Genomic DNA, 26,499 nt, shown 5'->3' with positions numbered 1-26,499 from the left:
TGGTTGGCTGGTTAAGAAAATGGAACACGTGGGAAGTTCCCTCCGTTCCCCTCGCGTCCATCACCACGTGGGCTGTCTGGACAGAGCTTGGGTGGTAGTTTTCGCTTGCAGCGTGTGAGGAAAGGCTGAGCTTGACAGGACTTGAAGGGGAGTCATGAACCTGACCTTTACAACCTGGGCCCAAGTTGCCAGCCTCGTTTCAGGCCATTGGGCGTTTCGGAGTCCTCGCCCCCAGTGACACCCCTTTCCGCCCCTCTGATTTGAACCATGTGGTCAAATAAATGCTCTGTTCTGCCTTCTCTTCCCTCCCAACGTCCTTCCTTAAGGAACTTCCAGAAGGAGATGGGTCTGGCTTCTGTTCCTGTCTCTCAAGGATGAGCCTTAGGGCACGATCTGGTCTAGAGCTCCCCCCCCCCCCCCCCCCCCCCCCGGTTCCTGGGAGCCCTGGGGTCTGAGGGGAGGCCTCAGCTGTTGCCGTCAGTTTGATGCATAAGTGGATTGGGTGGGTCTCTGGCTGCCTGCCTGTAGCTCGTGCTACAGCCCTGCTTTAATTGATTTCATATACGAGGAAGCTATATAAATATCATTGACATGAAGAGTTCGAAAAATGTTTGCACGTGCCTGAGTTAGCCCATTAGGGGCTGCTGAAAGAATGTTCATCTCAAACCGGATCGGGAGAAAGCCAGTATTTCTTCTGAGAATGTCAGATAAGCAGACTGTGCGTGAATAGGGCTCTTTACGATTCACACACATCCTTCCTCTCCTGTCTCCCATTTGGTCCACAGCAGTGCTGAGGCGTGGGCGTGAGGGACGCTCAGCCCCACTTTGCAGGTGATACTGAGGTGAGAGAGCTCCCGTGACTTCCCGGGGCGCAGGAGAGCCCAGGGCTGAGCCCAGGCTTTCTGCTTTCTGGGCTGGTTCCCTGTTGTCCCCTATCTAAGAACCCCCAAGAAAGAGGGCCCTGGCTAGAAAAGGTCTAGGTTAAGGATGCTTGTGGGAATGCACCACCCCCAAGTGAGCTGAAGGCCATGAAGAAGCAGCAGATGCAGGAAAAGCTGTGAAAACAGGGCGCAGAAGGACATTTGGATTCACAAAGGAAACTTCTATTTGTAAAGGTAGCTCCCTGTCTCATCGTTTGAAGAGGAGGACTCTTAACAGCTGTGATTAATGGAGAACGCTTGGCCTTAAACCTGCCTAACAAACCCTCCTCAACAGCTCTAGTTCATTGGACTTGTCCTGGTTACCTTCCTGTAACTGCCCTGCCTCCATCCCCCAAAGCCCAAACCCCTTTGTTTTTGTTTTGCGGTACACGCCCCTGTGGCCTCTCCCGCTGCGGAGCACAGTCTCCGGACGCGCAGGCTCAGCGGCCATGGCTCACGGACCCAGCCGCTCCGCGGCATGTGGGATCCTCCCGGACCGGGGCACGAACCCGCGTCCCCTGCATCGGCAGGCGGACTCCCAACCACTGCGCCACCAGGGAAGCCCCAAACCCCCTCTGTTTTGTCTAAGATGCTCCATAAGCCTCATTCATCTGGCTGCCTTCTTGAGCCACAGTTTTCTTTGTGAACTCCTGGGCACAGGTATGAAATTAAAAGATTTTGTCCTCCTATTAATCTTTCTTTCATCAGTTTGATTGGTGGGCCCCAGCCAGTGAACCTAAGATGGGTAGAGGGGAAACGAATTCTTCCCTGCCCTACCCTAGTCTGCCAGCAGGGCCCAGATACCAGGCCAGCAGAGAGATGGGTGTAGAGTGGTGTCCTCGTCATCAGGAACCTCAGAAAGTTCCTCTCTGTATGTAGCAGCTGGGATTCACTCCTCCAATGGGTCATTTGGGGCTGGGGTAATAGTGTGAGTTCTGTTTCCTCTTCCTAAACCTTTTCCTGCAACACTGCAGCTAGAGTGTTTGCAGAAGGGAAGGAGAACCCAGATGTCTGGCCTCCAGATGTTATCTAATGCAAGTTCGTGTGCCTGACACACGTCGAGACCAAACCAACTGAAATGTCGGAGTTTGGAGCAGAGAAAGGTTTATTGCAGGGCCACGCAAGGGGTGGGGGGTGGCTCGTGCCCAGAAAAGCCCAAATCCCTGAAGGGTTTCAGCAAAGCGCTTTCAAAGGCAAGGTAAGGGAGGGGCGTGGTTGTTTGTTGCAGACTTCTTGGTGTTGGAATCCTTTGTTCTTGCAGCTGTCTACCTAGGTCGTAGGTCAGGTCGTGACGTTCCTGTAAATTTCCAATAAGACAAATGTTATCCTCTGCTCTGCAACTTTTTACCTTTATATGAATGGAAAAGTGTTATAACCTTAAAGGTCAGAGCCTTGAGCATGGGTTATCCTATATATTTCAGGCCATTTATATATATATATATATATATATATATATATATATATATATAAAGGTTTTTCTATATATTTTATATATTTATATATTTTTCTATATATTTCAACATTCTTAACTGAAGCAAAAGCAATAGAGCACAAAGGTTAAAGTAAAAGAAACAGATGTAATAGGGAGTCAAATTTGTTCTTCCCTATTACAAAGTTACCAGGGAGGGGGGATGGCAACCTGTCTTCTACCCCGCCGACAGGAAGCCCAGCGCTGCACGCATTTCTAATAGGGTCCCTGGAATAATCATTCAGGTCACTGCACGGTTGCCCGCAGATGACTTAGCCTTTTGAATAAAAGCCATGTAATTTTAAAGAATTAGAGAAAATATCTGTAGTTCTTCATTATAAATGGAACAGATAAGGTTCACCTTTGCTCTCTTTCTAAAGACTATTCCTTTCCTCTTGGAAAGTTTCCTAGCATGGAGGATGTCACATGGTGTCATAAAACCTTTGGAAGTGGGTTTGCCTTTGGGATAGAAAGAAGTTTCCTAGAGTGAGCAGTGCCCCGACACCAGCGTGAGCTTCATCCCCAAGTCACTCTCCGTATGAAGCCGATGGCCGATTTTTAGGGCCAGGTGTGCATTCTCCTGCAGGATTCTCTCGCCAGACGTTAGAAGGCAGTCACAATTTGGGCAAAATCTGGAAGATCTCACCCTCACTGGCAGATGGACAGTGTCTCAACCACCGAACCGAAACAGACACGTTTACCTATCAGAAGGCACTTGACACTCTGAATATGGAAGAAGCAATAAGAGTTAGAAGAAAAGCCGACCTCCAAGGCCGTGGCGGGCTGCCAGGTATTTTCTGACTTCACACCAGTTCAGCGGACGCGTCTCTGGAGCCACGTAAACTGCTGTTCGTCCTTCCAACATGAGGTGTTTTCGCTTTAGGATGTGGGTGTTTCACCTAGAACATTTGGCATTTTCTTCCAGGTCCTTATTTTAACAATCTTTTGATTCTAAAAAATGCTTTCTTAAAAAAAATGTGAATATATAGATGCAATCATGGCCCATTCCCTCAGGCCCACACGCTCATTTGGAGCTTGTGATAATTCAGCCTGTACTGAACTGATTCCTTTTAGAGAAGTTACACCGGTCACATATGGTGGGAAAACCACTTTGGCGGAAGTGGGGCGTTGTGGTGGGTGGTGGCGGGGAGACGTGCAACTTCTGAAAGTCGACGACAATTTTCAGTCTCTGGTTCCACGTGAATCCCGTCAGGTTACCAAAGCCAGCCATGCGGTTTCTCCTAGATGGAAAAGCGCTGGTTGCCCTGACCTAGAACTCCGGCTTGCCACACTCCGTCGTGCTGTGACAGAAGCCAAAGAACACCATGTCTTAGAGCAGCGCCCTTGGAGGAAGATTTCCTTACGCGAGTTGTTTCCGGTTGATGTGATGTCACCTCATCTGTGGATTTCAGCTCGCTGCACGTACCATTCACTCAAGTGACAACTTTGTAGGGGGCTGGAGGGCGAAACTCAACCACGGTGAACGTGCATCGTCCCTCCGAGATGAGTCCCCATTCTAGGAATGCCGTGTTTTCATTTCATGTGTACCTTGGAACCAAGGAAACAAGATAGTTAACCTCTGCAGATTCACAGAGGACAGCACTTTACATTCACAACTGTGTGTGTGTGTATGTGGAGCAGGATGCTGAAATGTCTCTCTCCGCGGGTAGGTTGGTCATATTTGGGCACTCGCCAGGTCTCAGAGATGAGAAATAAGAAAAGGAAGTTTGCTGATGAACTTAAAATAAAAATACAAAATTAAAAACAACAGCAGAGAAAGCAAACCACTGTTTCCAAGAGTAGAGGAGATTCCAATTAAGCCGTCTTCTTCCAAGGTCCGCTGTTGGGTAATAGAAGCCACAGCGATGATGAAAGCCAGTACTTACTGAGCACTTACTGTGTGCCAGGGGCTGTTCTAGGTCTTTTAACATGCATATGCCCACTTAATCCTCAGAACAGCCCTGTAAAGGAAATGATGTTACTATCCCCATTTTATAAAGGAGAAACTTGGGAACAAAGCGAAATGACTTATCTAAGTGACACAGTGGAGTTGGGTTTAGACTTGAGGCACCTAGCTCCCAAGCCCGTGCCGTCAGTGGCTGTGCTGGCACTACCAGACGTGTAGTATCTATTTGGTGAGCAAGGGAGGTCTGTTACTGGTCGCTCTCCTCTGATAGATGTTGATGCCATGAGTGCAGAAACCATGTCTCCTTTGTTCACTATTGTATTTCCCAGGCCTAGCACAGTGCCTGGGGCATAGGAGGCCCCGGGTAAAAGCATGGTGCATGAGTGAATCAAAGAATGAACCAGTGAATGAGTTTTGCCTGTTGTTCGGAAGACAAACGTGGAGTCTGACATAAGTACAGTCTGGTCAAGGGCCACATCAGGTACACAGTTGGTTGAGACTCTGAACATCTGGAGGAATCAGGAAGGGCTTCCTGGAAGAGGGAGCATTCCTGCTGAGCCTTGAAGTGGAGGCGGCTGAAGGGTGGCTTTTTGGGTAGGAACAAGCACTGAAAGCTCAGTGTTTACAAGCTCTGGCTTAAGATGTCACAGACACCTCCCCTGCAGAGGGGACCACACAGGCCACATATTGAACAAACACCTTCCTCCTTGGCCGGGGGCTCTGGCTGGAGCATATTCTTCTGTCCAGCTTTGGCACAGATGGTCTCTTTGCATTGGCCAAAGATGCCCGCCCACCCGCTGGCTCCTGCTTCCTCTCCCCTTATCAGCTGAAGATGAACTCCACAGAGCTCTCCTGTCAGACGATGCACAAACCATTCCCTTGTAGGGCAAAGGCTTGCAATTCCTTGCAACAATCTTGCATAATTTATATATTTGATTAAAACCCAGAACCCGTGCCAGCAGCCTGCATAATCTGGCATATTGGGATCATTAGCTGCTTGTGTCACTCTTCTATTTTAAAACTTGCCATATTTGAACTCCTGGAAGTACATCCTTCACATTTATTAAACTTTTCCCATAAAGACCGTTTAGTAAGTCTCCATCATCTTTCATGTCATTAAAAAAAAAGGTCCCAATAAAATCCTTTAGGGAATACCGTTTTATGCAGACCTTTAAAAACATGTCTTTTCTTGCCAGTAATTTAAAAGAAATCAAGACAAATGAGAGTTTTAGTAGCATGATAATTAGTTCAAGATGAGTGTTGTGACTTGGCTTCTACCCTTGCTGTTTGCTGTGCTCCCCTGGGAGCCTGCATTCCCCAATCCCGGGATGGTCTTATCCTTAGATTCCTTGGCTTGGCTCTCTTCCAACTTCTCGAACTGCTCCTTCTCTGTGCTTTGCTCCTGTAGTTTTATCCATCCTGCCTCTCTTTGCCCAGAAGGATTTCCTTTGCCACCTGCAGTTCTAACAGGGACTCTCTTTTCTACAAGGGGCCTGATTTACGTGATTTGGGGGTGGCTGTCTTTTCTTTTTTTAATTAATTAATTTTTGGCTGCACTGGGTCTTCATTGCTGCGCGCGGGCTTTTCTCTAGTTGCGGTGCACGGGCTTTTCCTTGCGGTGGCTTCTCTTGTTGAGGAGCACGGGCTCTAGGTGCGTGGGCTTCAATAGTTGTGGCACATGGGCTCAGTAGTTGTGGCTCACGGGCTCTAGAGTGCAGGCTCAGTAGTTGGGGTGCACGGGCTTAGCATGTGGGATCTTCCCGGACCAGGGCTCGAACCTGTGTCCCCTGCAATGGCAAGTGGATTCTTAACCACTGCACCACCAGGGAAGCCCCAAGGCGTGACAGTCTTTTCAAATCCCTTCTCCTCCCCTCAGGGGTTGGCTGGTTGGCACGTGATCAAGGCACTGCCAATCAGGGTACCCCGGCTGTCTGGGCACAATCATTGGTCGAGGGATAGGCACATGACCCATGTTGGGCCAATCAAAGTCGTTCCCAGAAAGCCCCAGAAAGAGACACTCCCCTTTCATTGGGCTCACTGGCTCCGAGGGTGAATGTGACCTTTATTGGGTTCTGGGGGCCGCCATCTGCTACCGTCTGGGCTGGTCTGCCTGAGGACGAAGCTGACATGGAGGAAAACGGAGGCGAGAGATGGAGAAAGGAAGCAGATTCTCAACGAGAACGTAGATTCTAGAATGTGGATTCCCTCCAGGTTTTTCTTTTCATTGTTGTTGTTTAAACTGGTTTGCATTGGACTTCCTTCCCTTGCAACAAGAGAGGCCTGGATAATATTTCTTCTGTCTGCAAGTCCAAATCCTTTCTACTGTTTAAGAACCAAAGTTGTGGGACTTCCCTGGTGGTCCAGTGGTTGAGACTTCACCTTCCAATGCAGGGGGTGTGGGTTCAGGGAGCTAAGAACCCACATGCCTCGTGGCCAAAAAACCAAAACATAAAACAGAAGCAACATTGTAACAAATTCAATAACGACTTTAAAAATGGTTCACAAAAAAAAATCTTAAAAAAAAAAAAAGCACCAAAGTTGTCCCAAACTCAGACCAGAGAAACACGATATGCTGATGCGTGCGGATTCTATTATCATAGGACCGGGGGAATCAGTCCAGGAGATCATTTTGCTTCAAACAAGTAGCATCTGAATGAACACAGATCATGGTTGAGAAGGAGCAAACATACTTCTTCCTTCAACATCGTCATCTCCAGGCTCAGCTCGTCAAAGGCATGGGTGGTCTGCAAACATGCCGTGGCACCCTCTCCGCTTCCATGGAACTGTCTCGTATTTGAAGCCAAACTTTTGGAGCCAAAGTCTGATAACCCAGTGAGTCAAGCCCTCATGTCACTATCGCCTGTGTCCTCCCCAGACAGATTTGTTGAAACATCCAGATGAAGCAGAGGGTGTAATGGCTTCAGAAATGTTTAATTCACTCGAGCTAAAATGTGAAACATCTTGGGTATTAGTCCCATCGTTTCTGGCTACGATGAATAAAACCTCACTAAAGAGAAACTATATGGTGAAGAAACGTATTACACAAGTAATACATGTATAACGCAGCATAAAGAAGAAGGAAATTGTCTCAAGTAACAAGAAAGCCAGAACTAAGTTCACTGGCTTGATGATATAACCAAGGATCTAGACACTGTTTGAGTCCCAGCTCCATCACTCTCAGCTTATTAGCTTGGTTCACTTGTGTCTTCAAGGTTCTAAGATGTTCCAGCCTGACAGCACCCAGCTTAAGAAGACGAGACTCCTTGAGAAATGGCTGAATCCAAAACTGGGGCAGGAGAAGTATAAGATGAACTGAGAGTTCCTTGTGGTGTCACAATGTAAAATTATGTTCAAAGGATGGTGGGGACCTGTTAAAGGGACATAGCAGCCAGCTTGTAAGAGCTTTTCATTGGCCTAATTTGGGACAGTTTGAACATCAAAATAACTAATGATAATAGATTATAAACAATTTAATAAAATAGAAGTCCATCACTCCAAACTGATACGAAATATGAATAAATACATAAATAGGGAGAAAACAGAGCTTTTCCTTATAGTAGAATGCTAAGTAATAAACATGGAAGGAATGATTGAATTAGAAAAAACATCAACATTTGGCAACTGTCATAGTAATAATTCAGTCAAGAAACCTCAGTGGATTCTGACAACCTATGGGTGGAATTTTGATGAGGAACCAGGAGGTTAACATAGTCTCAAAGCACCCTCCCACAAAATGCTCGTTAAACACCAAGGGAAAAGGAGTCACTTGACAATGGAAAAGTTCAGTATCATCAAGTGTTGAAAATTAATAGCAACACTAATGGAACAAATAAAAATCTTGTATTATCTGATAGCATCACTTGCATGGCCTTCCTGCCAAAAAAGCATAACCTGCATCTGATTATGAGGATATCAGACACAGCCAATCTGAGGGACGTTCCACTCACTATGTGGCTTTTAATCTTTTAAGATGTTGAGATCATAACTGTCAAGGAAGGAACTAGAAACACTTCCCAATTGAAGAAAACTAAAGAGACAAGTTAACTAAACGCAGCGCATAATCCTGGAGTGGATCTTTTTTTTTTATAAAAGACCTTATTGGGACATCTGGTGAAATTATTATAAAAGACCTTATTGGGACAACTGGTGAAATTATTATAAAAGACCTTATTGGGACAACTGGTGACGGGGATCTGAGGATCAGACTGGTAGAATGTTAGTCCCTGATTTTGATGGTGGTTTCATGGTTAGGTAGGAGAATGTCCTTGTTTGTAGGAATCACACACTGAAATATTGATGGGGTGATGGGGCATAGTGTCAGCAACACCCTCAAATGGTTCAAGAAGACAAGTTCTTTGTTGTGGCTTTTTTTCTAAGTTTGAAATAATATCAAAAGAAAAAGAAAGTAGGGCTGTTCCCTCCAGAGCAGCTCTTTTCATCAAGGAAGAGAATATTTCTAAGCAGCTCCCCAAAGGTGAAGCCTCGTTGGCCAGCCTTGAGTCACATGCTGTTTCCCCAGCTGCAGAAGAAGCTGGGAAAGTGAGTTTGTATCGCGGGAAGTGGGCTCTCCCCACAAAGAAGGAAATGGGGCGGAGGATGGCCGCACATAGGCACCCAACGGCGTCTGCCTCATTCTGAAGTTTTCATCGTTGATTTAGGCCCTTTTGGAATCCAGTGCCATGAGCAACAGTGAATCCTCGAAGGGCCCTCGGCTGTTTATTCTTTGATTTTGTTGCTAGGCATTATTCTAAGGATTGGAGGCTAAAGATGAGAGTATTTTCTCAAGAAGTGCATGGGGGAGCCTTTCTCAAACTAATACTTATAGCACAGTAGAATCAGTGCAGTTATCGCCGTAAGCCTGGGGTATTCTGAGAGCACAGATGAAGGGCAAGGGCCCCTATGATACCCTTGTAGGGAGGGTGAGGCTGGAGAAGGGGAGTGATGAGAATGGCAGCTGTGCTTCCTGCTGACATGGGGGATAAACCATGCGAGAATTAACGCCGTTACACTGTAGAGCGTATGTCTTTCCAGTTTTGGTGCGGCGTCCCGCTCAGTTATGGCAGCCCCACGGAAGAGGCAGTAATAGGGCACCGTGTGGGGAACTCCAGGCAAAGGGAACAGCCGGGGCGGCGGGCAGAGGTGGGGAAGGCTGGGTCCCAGAGAGGAGCCTGCGTGCAATGCATTTGCTTCTGGAAAGGGAGCAGTAAGCAAGGTGGGTTGGGGCCGGGAACATTAAGAAACTTGATTGCAAAGCTAAGAAGCTTTGACTTTCTCCCATGTGCGAACAGGGAGCCCCTGTTCTGTAGAGGAGAGTGCACGGCGAGGATGTGTTTCTGAAGGGTCCACCTGAGTAGTGTGTGGACAGGGTGAGTTCGTGGCAGGGAGACTCACCAGGAGATCGTTGTCAGTCTGGGCCGAAAATGTTCAAGGTGAAATACAACGTTGGGGATGGAAGGAAGAGGTGATGGGAGAGAGGACTGCGCTGAGTGACCATCAGAGGGGAAGGGGGGTGTCAGAGAGGATTCAGTGTTCCAAGTGCAAGGTTGGTGTCATTAGTAGACACCAGGAAGGCAGGAGCACGTTCTGGGTGGCATCCACTGGGGTCTGTGGGGGACATTACTCCTGTCCACAGTGGTGTGGACAGAGGCACCAGGACAAAATCGATCAGGCATCACGCTGGGGTTTCAACAGAGGAGAGATCATGTATCCCGTAATCTCTCTGTCCCGCCATCACCAACCCCTGCTGAAAACTCTCGGAAGGCTCCCCGTTGCTCGTAGGACAGAAGCAGGTCTTTTCTGTTGCCCACAAAGCTGGTGACCCTCTTGTACCTCAGCATCCGTCCTCCGTCTGTGGACCTGCCACACCCATCTTCTTTCAGTCCCATTCATGGTCACCACTGTATCTCCAACAGCAATAAGTAGATATTGAATAAACTGGTGCTGCTTCAGCCACAGGGTCTTTGCACATGCCATCCATGCATCCATCTTTAACCATCTTCCTTTCCCTCTTCGGCTACTCGGCGTCTACTGCCCTTTAGATCTCAGTTCAAGTGTCACTTTCCCAGGAGCACCTTTCCTGACATCCCTGATTAGGTCCAATCTCTTTCATTTGCTTTATAGAGACCCGATTCCCCACCCCCACCCCACCTTCATACCATCCATAGAAGCAGTAATTTTACATCAACTTGTGGGAATATTTGCCCGAGGCCCCTCTCCTGCACAGACTGTAAAGTCCAGGGGCGCTGTTCTTTCTGTGAGCACTGTACCCCCTGTACTCAGCATGTGAATTGGAATTCTGTAGAGCTCAGTGAATACTTGTGAATGAATGCATGAGGGAATGAACAGGTGCCTATTCCATTGGCGCTTCAGGGAGGGCTGCTGAGAAGCAGGTTATGTTTCAGAAGCTCCTTCTAGGACAGGTAGAATTTCTGTAGAAGGAATGGGTCTTCAAGGACCCAGCACAGACCAGGGCAGTGGTGGCAGGGGAGAGGGTCTTGATCAAAAGGAATTTCTGAATGTTTACGTGAAATAGGGAAGTCGAAATCTAGAGAAAGAAAGGGTTTTAAGACCAGAAGGACAGCTAAGCCAAGTGTTGGAAGGACTCACATGTCAGGACGAGGACTTGGTTGTTAAGTTGAGGGGCAACAGGGATCCTGGAAGGATGGGTCCGAAAGCTCCTCTTGGAGAAGGTGGACATGGCAGAGAAACACGGGGGTTGGAGAGATGAGCTGGAAGCAGAAAAACACCTGCGAAGGGTAGGGCAATAGCTTTCGTCCAGCTTGCAAACCACATGAATGGAGGTATTGTAGACGAGGTAATGCGAGCAAAATGTGGGTGGTGAAATGAAAGAAACTGGGCAGTAGACGGGCAGTTTAATAAAGAGAGGCCAGGACTTCCCTGGCGGTCCAGCGGTTAAGACTCCGCACTCCCAATGCAGAGGGCGCGGGTTTGATCCCTGGTCGGGGAACTCATGGCGTGACTGAAAAAAAAAAAAAAAGGAAAGAGAGGCCGTGGTGATGAGACTGTGAGCTCCTAAGCCTCAGGTCTTTTTCACCTTTATATCCACAGTAGAAAAAGAAAGGTCTTTTTTTCTGAAATTGTGGGGAGGAAACGAATTTGGAGACTGTAAGTGCACAGAGAGGCCATAAAAGAGAGACAGCCTCACCCGAAGAGCTATTCTGTTCGGCTCATTCAGTGTTCCGTTGGCAACGTTTAAAAAAGGGAGCGATTTCTCTTAAAAGCCATATTTCTTCAGGTTGGCCAGCACTGGCCACCGTGTCCCATGTGGCGCCCATTGGTTGAGCTTAGGTGGCCCTGTTTGGTTGCTTTGAGTCCCCTGCCTGGTCTTCCACCCAGAGGGGCTCACTCGTCACCTGCCGGGACTTGGAGAACACCTGAGTTGCTGCTCCCCGGTTTTCAAGAGGCTGCTCTTAGGTGTCCCATGAAACACGACACGCTCGTTTCCATCAGTGCTCTGGGGGTACCCGGAACTGGGGGGATGGGAGTTCTGCCCCGAGACCCTTCAGTCCCCAAAGGAGTCTGATGAGACACAATTGATGAAGAGGCACACCTGCATTTCCAGTGCCTTCCGCTAGCACCGGCACTCAGGATCTTGGCGCAAAACAGATGCCGTGAAATGACTGCCAGGTGTAAATAATGAGATCAGGGCATGTGCGAACTTCGTAAAACTTTTATTGATATATTTATCATGCCAACATTTTTTTATTTAAGATTCAAATTCCATTTGAAAGGGAGGCAACAAACGAGATCCCAGGCTGCTCCTGGAGGAGCCCCCAGCTTCACGAGAAAGCACGCACATCCTCCAGCTGTGTGATTTGATCACTCAGAGTTGCATTCTGGGAAACTCCTCCTAGAGAGCGCGGGCAGGATGTGTTTCGTTGGTAGCTGGGAAACAACAACAGCAGCAAAAACAAAATAACTGCGTCCTAAGACTTCTCAGAACATCTCCGGCTTTGAAACTACTGACCCTCAAGGATCCCTCCCCACCCGATCTAGAATATGTGTGTGTATGTGTATATATCCACTGAAGAAAGATCACTGTTTCTGTTGCTTGTTGGCTGTCTCGCCAGACCCTTAGGATGGCCTTGGCACACGTGGCTGTGCTTCTCGGTGGGATCCTGTGGATTCCAGCCGTGGGTGCACAGCCCTTCAGGAGCGTTTGGACTTGCTGCACGCTGGGCACAGAAGCTGAGCCCTGGAGATGATGTACGCCCGGCCGCCCAGCTGCTGCTCGCAGCCCTCGCAGACAAAGTGCTCTCGGTGCCAGGCCAGGTCTTCCACGCACTGGTAGTCCTCTGAGAATATTATCTGGGGAGGGGAGCAGAAGAATCGTTCAGCTCAGGTTTTGTCCCTAGTAGACAGGGCGTGGGAGACAAGCCGTAAGATGGTGGTCCCTCGTCCCCCATGCTTGTTTTGACCTTTCAATGCCTCAGTGGAGAAATCTGACATAAATCTAAGACAGTAAGTACAGTATTTGGCGAAGGTCATGGTTGCATCTTAGCTTCCAGGATCCAAAAAAAAAAGAAAAAAATCCTCCGCTATTGACAGGTTTTACGTATCTGACATCTATGATGCTGTCTGGGCCAAATCCAAAGCCCAGTTGCTTGGGCTTGGAATAAAGGAACATCTGTACAATCTGGTGAGGAACCAGAGAGCAGAACAGCATACTGGTTAAATGTGCTTTCTGATTTTGGGGTCAAACAGGGACCAGGTACGTGTTTTCACTTAAATACCAGCTGCATGACTTTGGGCAAATTACTCAACCTCCCTGTGCCTCAGTTTCCACATCTGAGGATGGGGATATACATACTACCCATCCCATGGGGTTTTATGAGGGCCGCGTGTGTTGCTACAGATGGAGTACTCGGAATGGCAACAGAGACAAAGTCAATGCTTTCTGCTTATCGCTGACCTCTCTGAGCTGCACTTTTCTCAAATGTCAGATGGAGATAATGATCCTCTGTCCCTGAAAGACTGTTGTGAGATGTCACGGCACATCACATACAACGTCTGTAGCACATTAGGATGAGGTGTTGTTACCGCGAGTATACTGTTGATCTCACAGAAATGAGGTGGGTGGGACCAGGCCTGCTGACAGCCCTTTTCCTTCTGTAACATCCTTGCCCACACAGGTATGAGGTAGGACGATTACAGGGTCTTAACTTCACACGGAGACCAACACGTGAAAAGTGGGAGGAGGCAGATATTGGCTTAAAGTGAGGAAGACACTTCTAACCCTCGTATGTGCCACAGATGAAGGTAGTGAGTTTCTCATCACCAAAGGCATGCAGGCGGTAGTTATTATTGTCATAGCCATTACTGTCACTATTCATTCACCTTAGAGTTTCCCTAGTCTAAACCCATGTTGGAGACCTGAACCCCTTTCACAGCATCTCCTAACTGTCCGATTGTGTTATGTTAATGCTACACGATTTTATTGTATCATCTTGTATTACATTCCCTAAGACTCACAGCGGCTTCCACTTCTTAGTTACCCGGGCCCCATGCCAAGCATTTTCAGGCACGATCTCATTTATCCTCACAGCAATTCCATGGGATGGGCACTGTTACCCTCCCATGTGGTAAGTTATAAAACGGAAGCACAGGGGTTAGGGACACACACGCCTCACAGATGCAGAGCCCAGTTTGAATGTGGGTCATCTGCCTCCTGGCGGCAGCCCATCATGTTCTTCTGAGCCCTTACTTAGTGCCAAGCCTTGTGCCAAGGATGAGACTTGACAGGTCCTCTGTGTCTGACCCATCCCAACAGGCCCGGGGGTGGGAACTAATTTCTGCCCCACTCTGCAGATGGGAAAACAGAGGCCGAGAGTGTGAAGGGGGATCTGAGCCTCAGTTTTCCTATCTGTGGATCACATCATTACGAAGCTACACTCCCCTGGGCCTCTGGGTCCCCTCCTGCAGTCTGGGGGTGCCCATCCCACTGGTCCTCACCTCGTCGCAGCCGGAGCACCGGGGCCGCAGGCTCTCGCAGTAATGACGGCCACACCAGGGCGCCCCGTCCTTCCAGAAGTAGATGAGGTCCACCAGCGGCTCGGAGCACTTGGTGCACACGAAGCAGGCAGGATGCCACTGCTTGCTGTAGCCTGCCCTGTCCGAGTAGACCACAGGGCTGTCGGCGGGGGCCACCCCCTTGCAGAGCTCACAGACCTGGAAGGGTGGGGGAGGAGCCCCAGGACACAAGGTAGTCAGGAGTGCATCGTGACCTGGGTTCGAGTTTCAACTCGTCTCTTTACTTCCTGGGTGACCTTGAGCAGTTACTGTACCTCTCTGTTCCTCAGTTTTCTCATCTGCAAAGTGGGATAATAATAATACTGCCTACCTAGTAGGTAGTTGTGAGGACTCCATAAAGTATCGGTTTGGCCATAAAGTTCATTTGGCTTTTTCTGTAAGATCTTATGGGCAAACCTGAATGAACTTTTTGGCCAACCCAATATTTGTTTAGCACAGTCATTCTCACACTTTTTGTTCAAGACTCTTAAAAATTTTTGAGAAGCCCAGAGTTTTTGTTCATGTGGGTAATAGCTATTGATATTTACCATACAAGAAATTAGAACTGAGGAAAAAAATTAAATAACTATTAATTCATTAAAAAATAGTAAACCAACAGCATGTTAACATAAATATTTGTAATGAAAAATAACTAGATTTTCCAAAACAGAAAAATTGAGTCAGAGTGTGGCATTGGTTACATTTTTGCAAATCTCTCATGACTGGCTCCGTAGAGGATTTCTCGATTCTTATAACTGTTTTAGCTTTTTATCTTTTGCATCATGTGGTTTTCTCTGAAATAGATGAAAAAAAATCTGACCTTACACTGATTAGAAATTGAAAAAGGGAGGCAGGCATTTTAAATAGCCTTTCTAGATAACTGTGGAGTATTTTTCTTTGCTATTACATCAAAATTAGACAAGTGTTAGTTTCTCAAAGGTTAGTTAGTGTAGCGTATCAACCAACCTTTCATCCCGGTTACATTAAAACCCACCGGTCCACCTGGCACTTTGAATGGCTCTTTTCCCTATGGAGGATTAATTTTTAATAAACTTAAAATTTTAGAACAGTTTTCGACGTACAGAAAAATTGTCGTCATAGTACAGAGAATTCTCGTATACCCCGCACCTGCTTTCCTCTGTTCTTAGCACCTTACGTTAATATGGTGTACTTGTCACAATCAGTTAACCGGTATTGATATGTTGTTATTAACCGAAGTCCAAACTTTATCCAGATGTGCTTAGATTCTACCTACTGTCCTTTTCCTCTTGTAGGATTGGATCCAGGATCCCACATTACAGGTAGCGATCATGTCTCCTTAGGCTCCTCTGGGCTGGGACAGTTTCTCAGACTTGCCTTGTTTTTCATAACCTTGGAGGAGTACCAGTCAGATATTTGGTAGACTGTCCCTCAGTTGGGATTTGCCTGATGTTATTATCATGACTGCACTGGGAGGAAGACCACAGAGCTAAACGGCCGTTCTCATCACGTCCTATCCAGACGACATCCTCCATCTGTAAAATCCAGTCATTTTGGAGTTCTCCCCTCCTCAGAACTCTGATGACGAGGATGATGCTGGCTGGCATCTCCCTGGGGCAGTTGTGTGTCCAGCTCAGGTGTTTTCCCTCCCGACTGACACCCTTACGGAAACCCGAGAGAGTTACTTGCCCTTCTAGACTTATCTCCCTTTTAAGGAGACCTATATTTCCCCCAGACATGGCCAAAGCCAGGTTCACAGAGATTCAGTGACTGCTGAGTAGCAATAGCTGACGAAAGGCAAAGCTGGGATTTGAACACAGGCCAAGCCTGACCCCAAAGCCAAGGTTCTTTCTGCTCCACCGTGCGGCCGTTACATCAGAGTCAGCAAACTACCTGCCTCTGCCTGTTCTTGTAGGAACCATCAGCGTCGAATGGGTTTTACATCTGAACTCTAATTTAGTGAAATGTTTTCTCCCAAAAAAGAATTCCATTCTTCTCACAGTAGACCAGGGTTTTGGACTGAATGGTGCCCCTCCCCCAGTTAACATGTTGAAGCCCTGACCCCCAATGTGACTGTATTTGGAGATGGGGCCTTTAAGGAGTTAACTGAGGTTAAATGAGGTCATTAGGGTGGGGCCCTAATCAAATAGGACTGGCGTCCTTATAAGAAGAGAGACCAGAGATGGATGGCTGTCTCTTTCTCTTTCTGGGTGTACACACAGGGGAGGCCATGTGAGGGTACAGTGAGAAGGTGGCCCTCTGCAAGCTAGAAAGAGGGGTCTCACCAGAACCCAACCCTGCCAGCACCTTGATCTTGGACTTCTAGTCTCCAGAACTGGGAAAAAAAATACATTTCTGTTGTTTAAGCCACCTGGCCTGCAATGTTCTGTTATGGCAGCCTGAGCTAGCTAATACGGCCTGTGTTGCAGAAACCTGTCTTAATTATACTACTGTATTTTGAATTTCAAAAAAAATTTGTGGATATTTATTTTCTCTCTTGTTACATAAAGTACCTACGTGATATCATCAACTCCAGCTCTTGGTCCACAACACCTGAGAGATAGATCAGCTGGCCCTCTACAGAAAATATTTACCGATCCCTGGCTTGAGATGAACCCTCTGTCTTACTAAGCACAAATTATATATCAGCCCAAATAGAGATATTTATTGTTTTGCTGTGTAAAGATGAAGAGGCCTATATTCAGAGCCTAAACACTTAGAATTCTTTACATACTTTAACTGCATACTTAATATACTCTTGTGTACGAAGAGGAAATAAAAATTAAAATGGTGGCAATTGGGGAAAGAAAACCAAATGACAGAATACGTCCACGTACTGAGTGTGGTCCCTAAGCACGGTCGTGGCTGAGCTAGTGTTCAGGTGAGGAGTGTGTTTGGTTAACTGCTCCTGGCTGCCTGATGATGACGTGCCTTAGAACGTGCTGGATTTTTGGTTTCGGTTATGCCCACAAGAATGACGCGTATGAGTCCTTCACCAAAGTGAACCCTGTCCTTCTGTATGTGACTGAGCCCCAGCTCACCTGGAACTCATCAGAGGGTCTGAACCAAAAATAGGTGATGGGGAATTCCCTGGTGGTCCAGTGGTTAGGACTCCACGCTTCCACACCAGGGGGCACGGGTTCGATCCCTGGTGGGGGAACCAAGATACCGCAAGCCTCACAGTGTGGCAAAAAATTAAAAACAAACAAACAAAACAAACCAAAAATAGGTGATGGATCCGCGTTCACTGACTGTCACATCTCTAGAAGTGTAAACTGTCTGGTGAGGGCTGTTTGAGAAGCAAGTGAATTTTCTGTCTGTTTGTCTTTCTAAATTTCACAGAATGAAATTTCCGGCCCCTTTCCTCCCACACAGAAGGGGCTTACTGTCCATCCACCACACCTGGTCGAGTATCACCAGGATACATCAGCGGGGCACCTGACTCCAAGTTTCCAGATGTGCCTAACACAGAAGTGGGGAAAGGGAGGGATACAAATGCACCTGGATGTGTCTGGTGGGTACCAGCAGGCGCCCGCGACCCACAGAAGGAAATAGAGGGATGTGAGGTCAGGAAGCAGTTTGGGGGTGATCACGGGTGACTCTGAACTGTGGGTTGGGACTTCACTTTGGAGATAGTGGGAAGCCATTGCTGGTTCTGGAGTGCTGGGGTGTGGTTTGCACTGTGAGGGGATAACTCTGGGAGCACTGTCTGAATGGGCTTTGTCAGGAGCCTCTCAGAGGAATGTCTCTTCCCTCCTTGTCCCCCAGCATCCCTGGCTGTGCACCCTGTTACCACCAGTAGCCAGTCCTTTTTTAAGCAAACAGTGTCATTGACATTTTATGGAAACATGCTGTCAGAGTAATGAGTCCTGTCAACATGCATCAGGAAGCAATTTCTTCTTCTGGCCTCTGAGCTATTTTCCATGCCCCCTTCCCTGTGGTCTCAAAGGACAAGAGATCTGACAGTGTCTCGGCTCTGTCAGCTGGTGGCCCCTCAGCCACTAGGGGCAGCCTCACAACCAAGAGTCCGACTGCCCAGCCTGCCTGGGGTCCTGTGATCCTGGTCCTGCCCTTCTGTGCACAAACTTATTCTCCTACCATCCTTGGAAGGGAGGTTTACAGTTTCTAAATTGCAGTGGGTGGTTGAGAGGGGGGCTAGCTGTGTGACCTTGGGCAAGTTACCCAACCTCTCTGCACCTTAGTTTTTTCACCTGCCAAATAATACTCGGAACATCACAGGTCTGTTGCATGGATTAAATGAGATAATAGAATTAATGAACTTGACAAGGGTTCAGTAATAATTAGCGAAAATCTCCTGTTATCCCTACGAAGCCCTCCTTATAGAAAGTTGAGGAGCTAAATCCATTTCCTAAGATGACAAAGACATCGAAGGCAGCATCTGCTTCTGGTTTGGAGGCCTGGGTTCCTTTCAGTAGCACCATGAGCACGTAGCTTGGCAAGAGGTCATTCCTCCCACCCATGAGCTCTGTGTTTTTCCATCTCTGTTCTTTCCCTCTGTGCAAGGCCAGAGAATCACATCATGTGAGTTTCATCTTCTGTCACTACCCCAGACTCAGCTACAATCAGTGCCTGCCTTGGTGGGCCTGCTTTTCTCCCTCTCCCATCCCACCCCCTCCAAGACAGTATTCTCAGCCTCGAGTCTGCCCCAGCATCCCTAGAGGGCCGCTCAGAGTGCTGCATCTCCCCACCCCGAGTGTCTGATTAGTAGGTCTGGGAGGGGGCAGGGGAATTTTCAGACTCCCAGGGGATGCTGGTATGGTCAGGGGACCGCACTTCGAGACCCACTGTCATAGAGCGTTTGAACATGACCTTATATAAGAACTCAGCAAAAATGACATGACCAATTAGGTTCCATGACAGCAAAAGCCAATTTGAATTCCTGGTATGCTTAAATTCTAGACCATTTTGAAGAAAGCCCAATGTGGTCATTCCCAGGTGACTTCCCCTCTAGAGAAGCCACTTTTGGTCGAGTAGAAGTCCTTTGGAACTAGGCTAAAAGGCACAGAGAAGACCATTGATCATTAGCATGTCAGTGGGTTCTCATTCAGACTCCCAACTGTCTAAAACTAGAGCCTTCTCATGGGAATCTGTCCAGCCTTTGCCTCGTGACCTAGTTTGCAGACTGTGGTCCCTCTGGGGGAAGGAGCTGTAGCACAGACCTGTCGTAGGTAGAACACATGTGACGTTTCTCCTGGTGCCACTGAAGTTCTGTCTTGCCCCGTTCAAATGGTGAGAGATTCTTCATCACAAGCGTCTAAATGAAAGAGTTCGTATATTCTGTACTTCGGGATTTTGTAAACACTTGCACTGAGAAAGCTGAGGAGCATTCTAGATTCAGCTGCCTGCAAAGCTCAGACCCTGCAGGGCTGGGGTTCCCTCCGCCGTGAGGTGTGGAAATGATGCCGGCAACTTCTTGGACCCTCCTCCAACCAATACCCGTATTCCCTTTCTTTGCATATGGTCCCGCCGTAGTGACTCGCTTCTGTAGAACAGAATGTGGTGGAAGGGATGCTGTAGATCCCTGAGGTAGGTCACAAAGGCAACACAGCTTCCACTGGCTCTTTCTTGGGAGTCCTGAGACCCGCATCCTAGGGCAGCCACACGGAGAAAACACAGAGATAGAGGGAGAGGCCGGGGCCCCCGCTGGTCCAGCCCTAGCCGTATCTGTCTTCCAAGCATCAAGCCCAGATGTCAGGGACAGAGACAAGCTCTCCCGCTGAGCCCTGCGCAGGTTGCTGATCTGCGAGAAAACAGACGATTTGGAACAGGTGTTCTAAGCCGCAGCATCTCAGGGTGGTTTGCTGTGCGGCCCCAGGTAACAGCAGCACACGTGGGCACGCAGAGTTATTCAGGCTTCTGAAATGGAAGTAACCAAGACACAGAGTGTTTCAGGAAGCAGCAGATTCAGGACAGTGGCCCCGGGTTCCACGGCCAAAGAGCTGTCTCCAGGGATGAGCCGAGCTGGCCTTCAGGGGCAGATCTGCAGATGCTGAGAGCCCGTTAAACCAGCCGTAATCCGTCTGCCGCGGCTGCCAGCAGTTCTGTTCCAATCATGCGGTTCTTTTCTGGAAGGCCCTTATCCAAAGGCCTCCCCAGTCTAAACCCAGATTGCCTTGTGAAAAGCGCACCATTACAATACAGTAAATATTGACTCAGGGGCCTTGAATTCAGGCACTGGGTTCTTTCCAACACAAATACTCAACAATTTATTTATAAACAGCATCTCTCCATTTCCTCTTATGGCGATTATTCACCATCTTTGCTTTGCAGCCTCGTCTATCGGCAGTTTTTTGGGTTTTTTTCCCTCTTTTCTGGCCCAGTGTCACGGCTGGCATCTTTAGCCTCTTGCGTTCTCTTGCCCCACACGGGCACCTTCCCGAGGTTCCTTATGGTGCAGAATAGGTGGGTGGCCGCAGGCGCTGCGGTTAGGGTCCCGGCCTTTGCACGAGGTCCCGCCGTAGCTTCATCTGGGGGGATCTGCGAGCCTCAGTTTCCGCATCTGTGACACACGGTGGGCCCTGATCTTGGGGATTGCTTTGCACGTGGGGTCAGTGCTGTGGGCCCACCAGTGCTTTGTCTCCCGCATCTTCTAGGGGCAGGTCCTTGAGGAGGGGCTCTCTCCCAAGCAAGGCAGAATGCAGGCATTTCTAACCGCGTCTCCCTCACTGGTTATCTGGTGAAGGGGGAGGATGGGGCCAGGAAGGCTTCCCAAATGCGACACTTGGACGAGAGAAGGTCAGCCTGGGGTGTTCCCGAATCCGGCTTTGACAAGTGTATCCCTACAGCGGGATGCTGATGAGTAGGGACGAGGCTTACGTGCGGTCATCTCTGTTGCAGGGGCCTCGCAAGGTGTCTGGGCCACACGGGGGCTCTGGAAGCGGGAGCTGCCGTCCTTTGGAGTCTGTGCGGGGTTTGAGGTGCGGCAGGCCTGAGTTCCAGTTCTGGCTTCACGGCTCACCAGCTAGACAGCTAGAGAGGGGGATGATATATCTTGCCGGGTAGTTCTTGGGATTGAATGAAACCACCGTGTGAAGCCTCTGGCGTGCTGCGTGGCACAGTGTAGGTCGTCAACGAATGGCAGATGACACTATCCTCAGAATCATCAGCGTCCCCAAGTAACCTCCAGTAGCAAAATAAAAGGGAACAAAGCCCAGGTCATTCATAAATGGTGAAAACCATTTATTATGGTTCTTCTAGTTCCAGGGTCAGCAAAGTACATCCCTGGGGCCAGATCCAGCCTGCTGCCTGGTTTTGCAAATAAAGTTTTATTGGGACACAGCCCTGGTCATCTGTTGAGGTATTGTCTTTGGCTGCGTCAGTGCCACAAGGACAGAGGCCAGTGGGTATGACTGAGACCTCGTGGCTCGTAAAGGCTGAAATATTCACGATCTGCCCTTTATAGGAAAAGTTCGCCAACCCCTGTTTTAGTCAATGGACTATTACGTAGCCCACTTTGCGGGGGCGGAAAAAGATAGTTGTGAAGCCTTATGAGGCAACACGGCAAAGTATTTACAGTATGGAAAGCAGGATAAAAGGAATTTTCTGTGGCAAATCAAATCTCCTTTAATGTCATTAAAATATCTCCCCTGTGAACAAGGTGGTAGGCAGATGCTGAGAAGCCTGGTAACCATGGCAATTTGCGGGGGTGGGGGCTTCCTTTGATCCTCTGTCCTCCAGCTCAGGCATGGCTTGCAGGCCTGGGGGCGCACAGTGGTTTCAAATTCGCAGAGAGGGGCTGGCAGGAAAGCCAGCCTGCCGGCCCACAAGCCAAACATCTGCTCGGACCAAGCTTTGGAAGTCCCTCGCCCACAAGTATGTCCCTTGTCGGGGCTGGAGTCGGGCTGAGCCGCCAGCGGCTGTTAAGTTTCCATCTGAGAGGCCCACCTCGTGGGAGGGAGGGGACCCACACCTCCGGTCCCTCCTTTGTGCATTCTTGTGGGGAAAGGGGGCAGGGGCGTTACAGTGTAACTTGGGACCAAATTAACACATCTTTAGGACTTCCAGCAATGTCTTCACTTCTTTCAGTCTGTTCTCCTCTTAATCACTTTCTCTGGGGCCGCAGCTTGGCCCATGAGGCAGGAGCTGGGGTCTCCCGGCAAGGATGAAAACTACGAAAGGGCGGAGATGACATTAAATGCTATGTCCTGGCTTTCTTTCGTCTTTCTTCGGTTACAAGTTTGGGGTGTAGGGAAGGGCGGAAATTCCTGGGCAGGATGACCATGCCCAGGAAATTGGTATATTTAATTTCGGAGAAAACATCCAGTAAACCTTCTAAACGCAGGGAAATGGTCTGGTAGAGTTGTTCACCGTCCGAGCATTGAGGTCCAGTGTCCGTAGGATCCATCCAGGTGGGAGAGGTCGGGAGTGGGGGCCTGGAAAGCAGATATGGGGCCCCACCGTGCTGCTGTGGAATGGTCTGGGCTGCCGGGGTGGGCAGCTCCACGGCCGCGGAACACTTCGAAGCCCCCAAGACCCCCGAGAACCCATGGTGGCTGGGACTGGGGCGGGGCAGGCACGTCCTTCCCTTGTTCTTGGCTCGCAGACGAGAGGCCCTCAAGTTCTTCACCAGGCTGGGCTGGGAGTAACTCTGCACACTGCCATCCACCCCGACAAACATAAATGCACGTGCCCTTGCTTTGTCCCCACCCTGCTGGGACCCCGCAGGGCTGGTGACGCAGAAGGACCTGGGCTGGAACCTCGCCGGCAAACCTGTTAACCTCTCTGTGCCTCAGGCTCCACGTCTGTGAAATGGGCGTAACGACCCCAAGCCGTCTTGCTGGTCGTTTGGAGGATTCAAAGAGATGAACGAGCCTGCTGTGAAGTAACAATTCCCCACCACCCTCGCCGCTCCACGCACACACAGAGGGGCAGATCAGGGAAAGAGGCTAAATAGTGGGGTGTCTTTACTTGGCCTCACTGATTTAAAGGGGCTGCTTTGGGAGTGACAGCGCTTGGTTAGTATCTGGGATTTTTGTGCCGTGGCGTTTCCTCATGAAGTGGGATGACTCTCAGGGCATTTGCCATGCCACCGCCTCTCCTGAGCTCAGGGTCAGGATGACACTTGCAGGGACCTGCCCTGAGGCCGGCATGGGCGGCCGCAGCTTTGGGGTTCGTTCCCAGACGTGCCACGGCTGTTTTCAGGTCGCCCGTCCTGACACAGGGCCCGTGGGAAGGCCTGGCGGAGGGCCTTACTCAGATCCGAGTAAGTGAAGAGTCCCGGCCATGAGGATGGGTCGGCTCAGAGGGCGCTGCTCCCATCACCCAGCTGGCCCACCGCCCTCCGGCTTCACCCAGCGCTCAGCCCGTGGGTGGGGATTCCACACAGGCGACTTGGAGAAGCCTTTTGGCGATAATGCTCCTCTGGTCTGGACAGTCTGGTGGAGGGGCCTGGGGTTGCGGGGAGGACTTGGCAGCCAGGGTCTCCGAGGAAGGGCACGACTGCAACAGGCCGCCCAGCAGCAGGACAGAGCCGAGCGAGCTCCTGGGAGAACCGCCGTGGGGTGTAGGCTGCCGGCAGCTCAGAGAAAGCAGGGCGCGTGGCCTCCGGCTACCAAGTGTGGAGTGTAGTGCGCTCTAGGATGGGGCATTCGGGGCGGGTATAGATCAGGGGGCTACGTTCTGTGCCTGTGTTTCCACCATTCCCTGTGGAGAGTTCAAGGAATTCAAGAGTGCTGTGCAGTGTTCTCAAAGCCGGACACCCTAAGCCCGGGGGCCACATAAATCTAGAAAATGCCCCCGTTAGCATCTCTCGGACCCTCCTGTATACCAGATCGGCAGTATCATTTTGACTGAGCTTAAATGTAAGGTCATTTTTAACCCTCTTTAGCAGCGGTTCTCAAAGTGTGGCCCCCAGCGTTGGCATCAACCTGGAGACTCATTAGGAATTCAGATTCTCCGCCTGCACCAACAAGTCTGGGGTGGGACCCAGGCCTCTGGATTTTAGCCAGCTTCCAGGTGACTTTAGTTTGAGAACCACGGCCGTGGCCTCCTAAAGGCTCTGAGGAGTCCAGCCCTAAAGAAACCCATTTCGTTTTGTTTAGTCTGATGTCCCCTTTACATGGCCACATGGCCCATTTGTAGCTTCATGGCCATGAGCTTTCGAGGAATAAGCTTTGGGAAACAGGAAAGAGGGGTTTGGGGGCTGAGTTGGTTCGAATCCTATAGCCTCCCTTGGGCGGCTGGGAGCTTTACATCAGATACCCTCCTGCTTAGCTCTGTCCTCGGTCCAGAGAACGCCCGCTAAATGGTAGCCGCTAACAACAGTAATAACGTCGCCGTTAGGATGATAAAGTGTGACACGTTACCATCGTAGCTCCAGTGCAATACATTTCACATGGCCTTCTTTTTGCCGCCTTTTCTTTCATAAATCACTGTTGGATTTGGGGTGTCAGTCCTATGCTTCCTCCCTGTCCCTGGGTTCTCAAGTTGAATGCCCTGACTGCTTCTAGCAAAGTCTGTGGCCCTCGTCAGGGGAGCAAAAGTCAGGCTTCGTGCTTGATGCTTGTCTGTGGTAACTGTCCTACCTGCCCTTTTATGAGAACAGGAGGAGCCCAGCACACAGGACAGCCAGCACCCATGTCCCCTTGATATGCCGCCCCCTGGGGTGGAGCAGAGCAGTTCAGGCAGCGAGCCCACAGCCAGGCCCCAATGGCAGGGCTGCTGGGGACAAGCCATCTATGGCTGGCAGGTTACTTAGCTACCTTAACAGAATTTGCTCCCCGGCTTCAAGGAGATAAACAGGGAGTTAAATACAGATAACAAGCAGGGTTTTATAACTCAGCATCACGCAGTAGAAAGAGTATGATGATCCAGCTTCTGCCCTTTAGAAACGACGGGGCCTCTGACAAGCCACCATTCTTCTCTGAATCTCTGACTGCTCACCTGTAAAATGGGGCTGGTGAAATCCACCTACCAGGTAACAGTTCGAATTAATCCAAGACCTGGAAGTACTGAGCACAGCACGTGGCACGTAGCAGGTGCTTCAGGCATGTGAACTTGAAATCTCATCGTCCTTTCGGGCAAAATGGCCACCCTAGTGGTCCCCATCTTTCGAGGATCAATTTAGTTCGAACATGGGTGGTCCAGTGGCTGAGAATCCGTCTTGCACTGCAGGGGACGCCGGTTTGATCCCTGGTTGGGGAACTAAGATCCCACATGCTGTGGGGTAACAAAGCCTGCGTGCCGCAACTACAGAGCCCACGCGCCACAACTAAAGAGAAGCCTGCACGCCACCACGAAGGATCCTGCGTGCTGCAACTGAGACCGGACGCAGACAAAAACGAAAACAAAATTTAGTTTGAACATTCATTCATTCATTCCCTTGTTCAGTCATTCATGGATCGCGTATTTATCAAGCACCTATTCTCTATATTATATAGATGACTGCTGCTGCGGATACAGAGATGGACAAGACAGGACTCAGCATTTAGAGAGGGTGATGGACGTGAGTCTACTAATGACATAATTTGTTATCTAATTAAGATTGGGGTTAGGGTCAGGAAGGAAAAGTCTGTCTTCCCAGCCAGCCCGACCCACCAATATCGGCTTCCTTCGCATTCCCTATTTACTGCCTGGTCTTGTTTAAATGCTTCCAAAGTGTCACAGCCATTTCCTAAAGTTGACTGTTGCCAAGGCCCTGGGATCTCAGGCCGCCTCTGCCCCACTTCCACACTGTCCAAACCCGTGGGCTGAGTCCAGGATAAAGTACGTTCTCAGACCAGCATTTCTCTCTTGGGAATGGCAACTGGGAAACGTCACAGACTTAAAGACGTTGCGTTCCAGCTTGGAATTACACAGTACTAATGTGTTAAAGATCGATGGCTGCTGGAGGGTGGATAGAAGGCAGGGCTGGGGACAAGGCTAGTTTATGAAACGTGGTAACTGGATCTAATGTTTTCAGAAGTTCCTGGCATGTGAATTCTTCCTGAGAAATGGTCTTTTCAAGACCATCACCAATTTGCGCTAGTGAAAATCCATTTCATTCTTTTGTCTTTTTGTCTCCTTGTTCTTTGTGTTGGATGGCAATCCCAAATGAACGGGCCCAGGGGGCGGGGGTGGGAGATGCAGGACGCAGGTTTTGGATAACAAGTGTGAGTCCCTACAGAGAAGAAAGACCCGCCCCTTCCGGAGGTACTGACGGCATCGTTCCGGCTGGCATTTCCCGGGGGTGTCTGGAT

The 26,499-nt window shown here is 49.3% G+C and overlaps 1 protein-coding gene across 1 annotated transcript in view; it reads right to left on the bottom strand.

The window, feature by feature from the left end:
* Window positions 1-11,950: 11,950 nt before the first annotated feature.
* LMCD1 (LIM and cysteine rich domains 1) overlaps window positions 11,951-26,499 on the bottom strand; it is a 57,850-nt gene continuing 43,301 nt past the window's right edge. Inside the window, exons 5-6 of the mRNA XM_060022961.1 lie at window positions 14,267-14,482; window positions 11,951-12,622 (exon numbers count right to left, since the gene is read on the bottom strand). Of these exons, the coding sequence (XP_059878944.1) occupies window positions 12,464-12,622; window positions 14,267-14,482 (375 nt within the window). The 3' untranslated portion in view covers window positions 11,951-12,463. The remainder of the gene's footprint in view (window positions 12,623-14,266; window positions 14,483-26,499) is intronic.

Source organism: Delphinus delphis, chromosome 10 (genome assembly GCF_949987515.2).
Source record: "Delphinus delphis chromosome 10, mDelDel1.2, whole genome shotgun sequence".
Lineage (NCBI taxonomy): Eukaryota > Metazoa > Chordata > Mammalia > Artiodactyla > Delphinidae > Delphinus > Delphinus delphis.
This window is presented reverse-complemented; position numbering and strand designations above follow the sequence as displayed.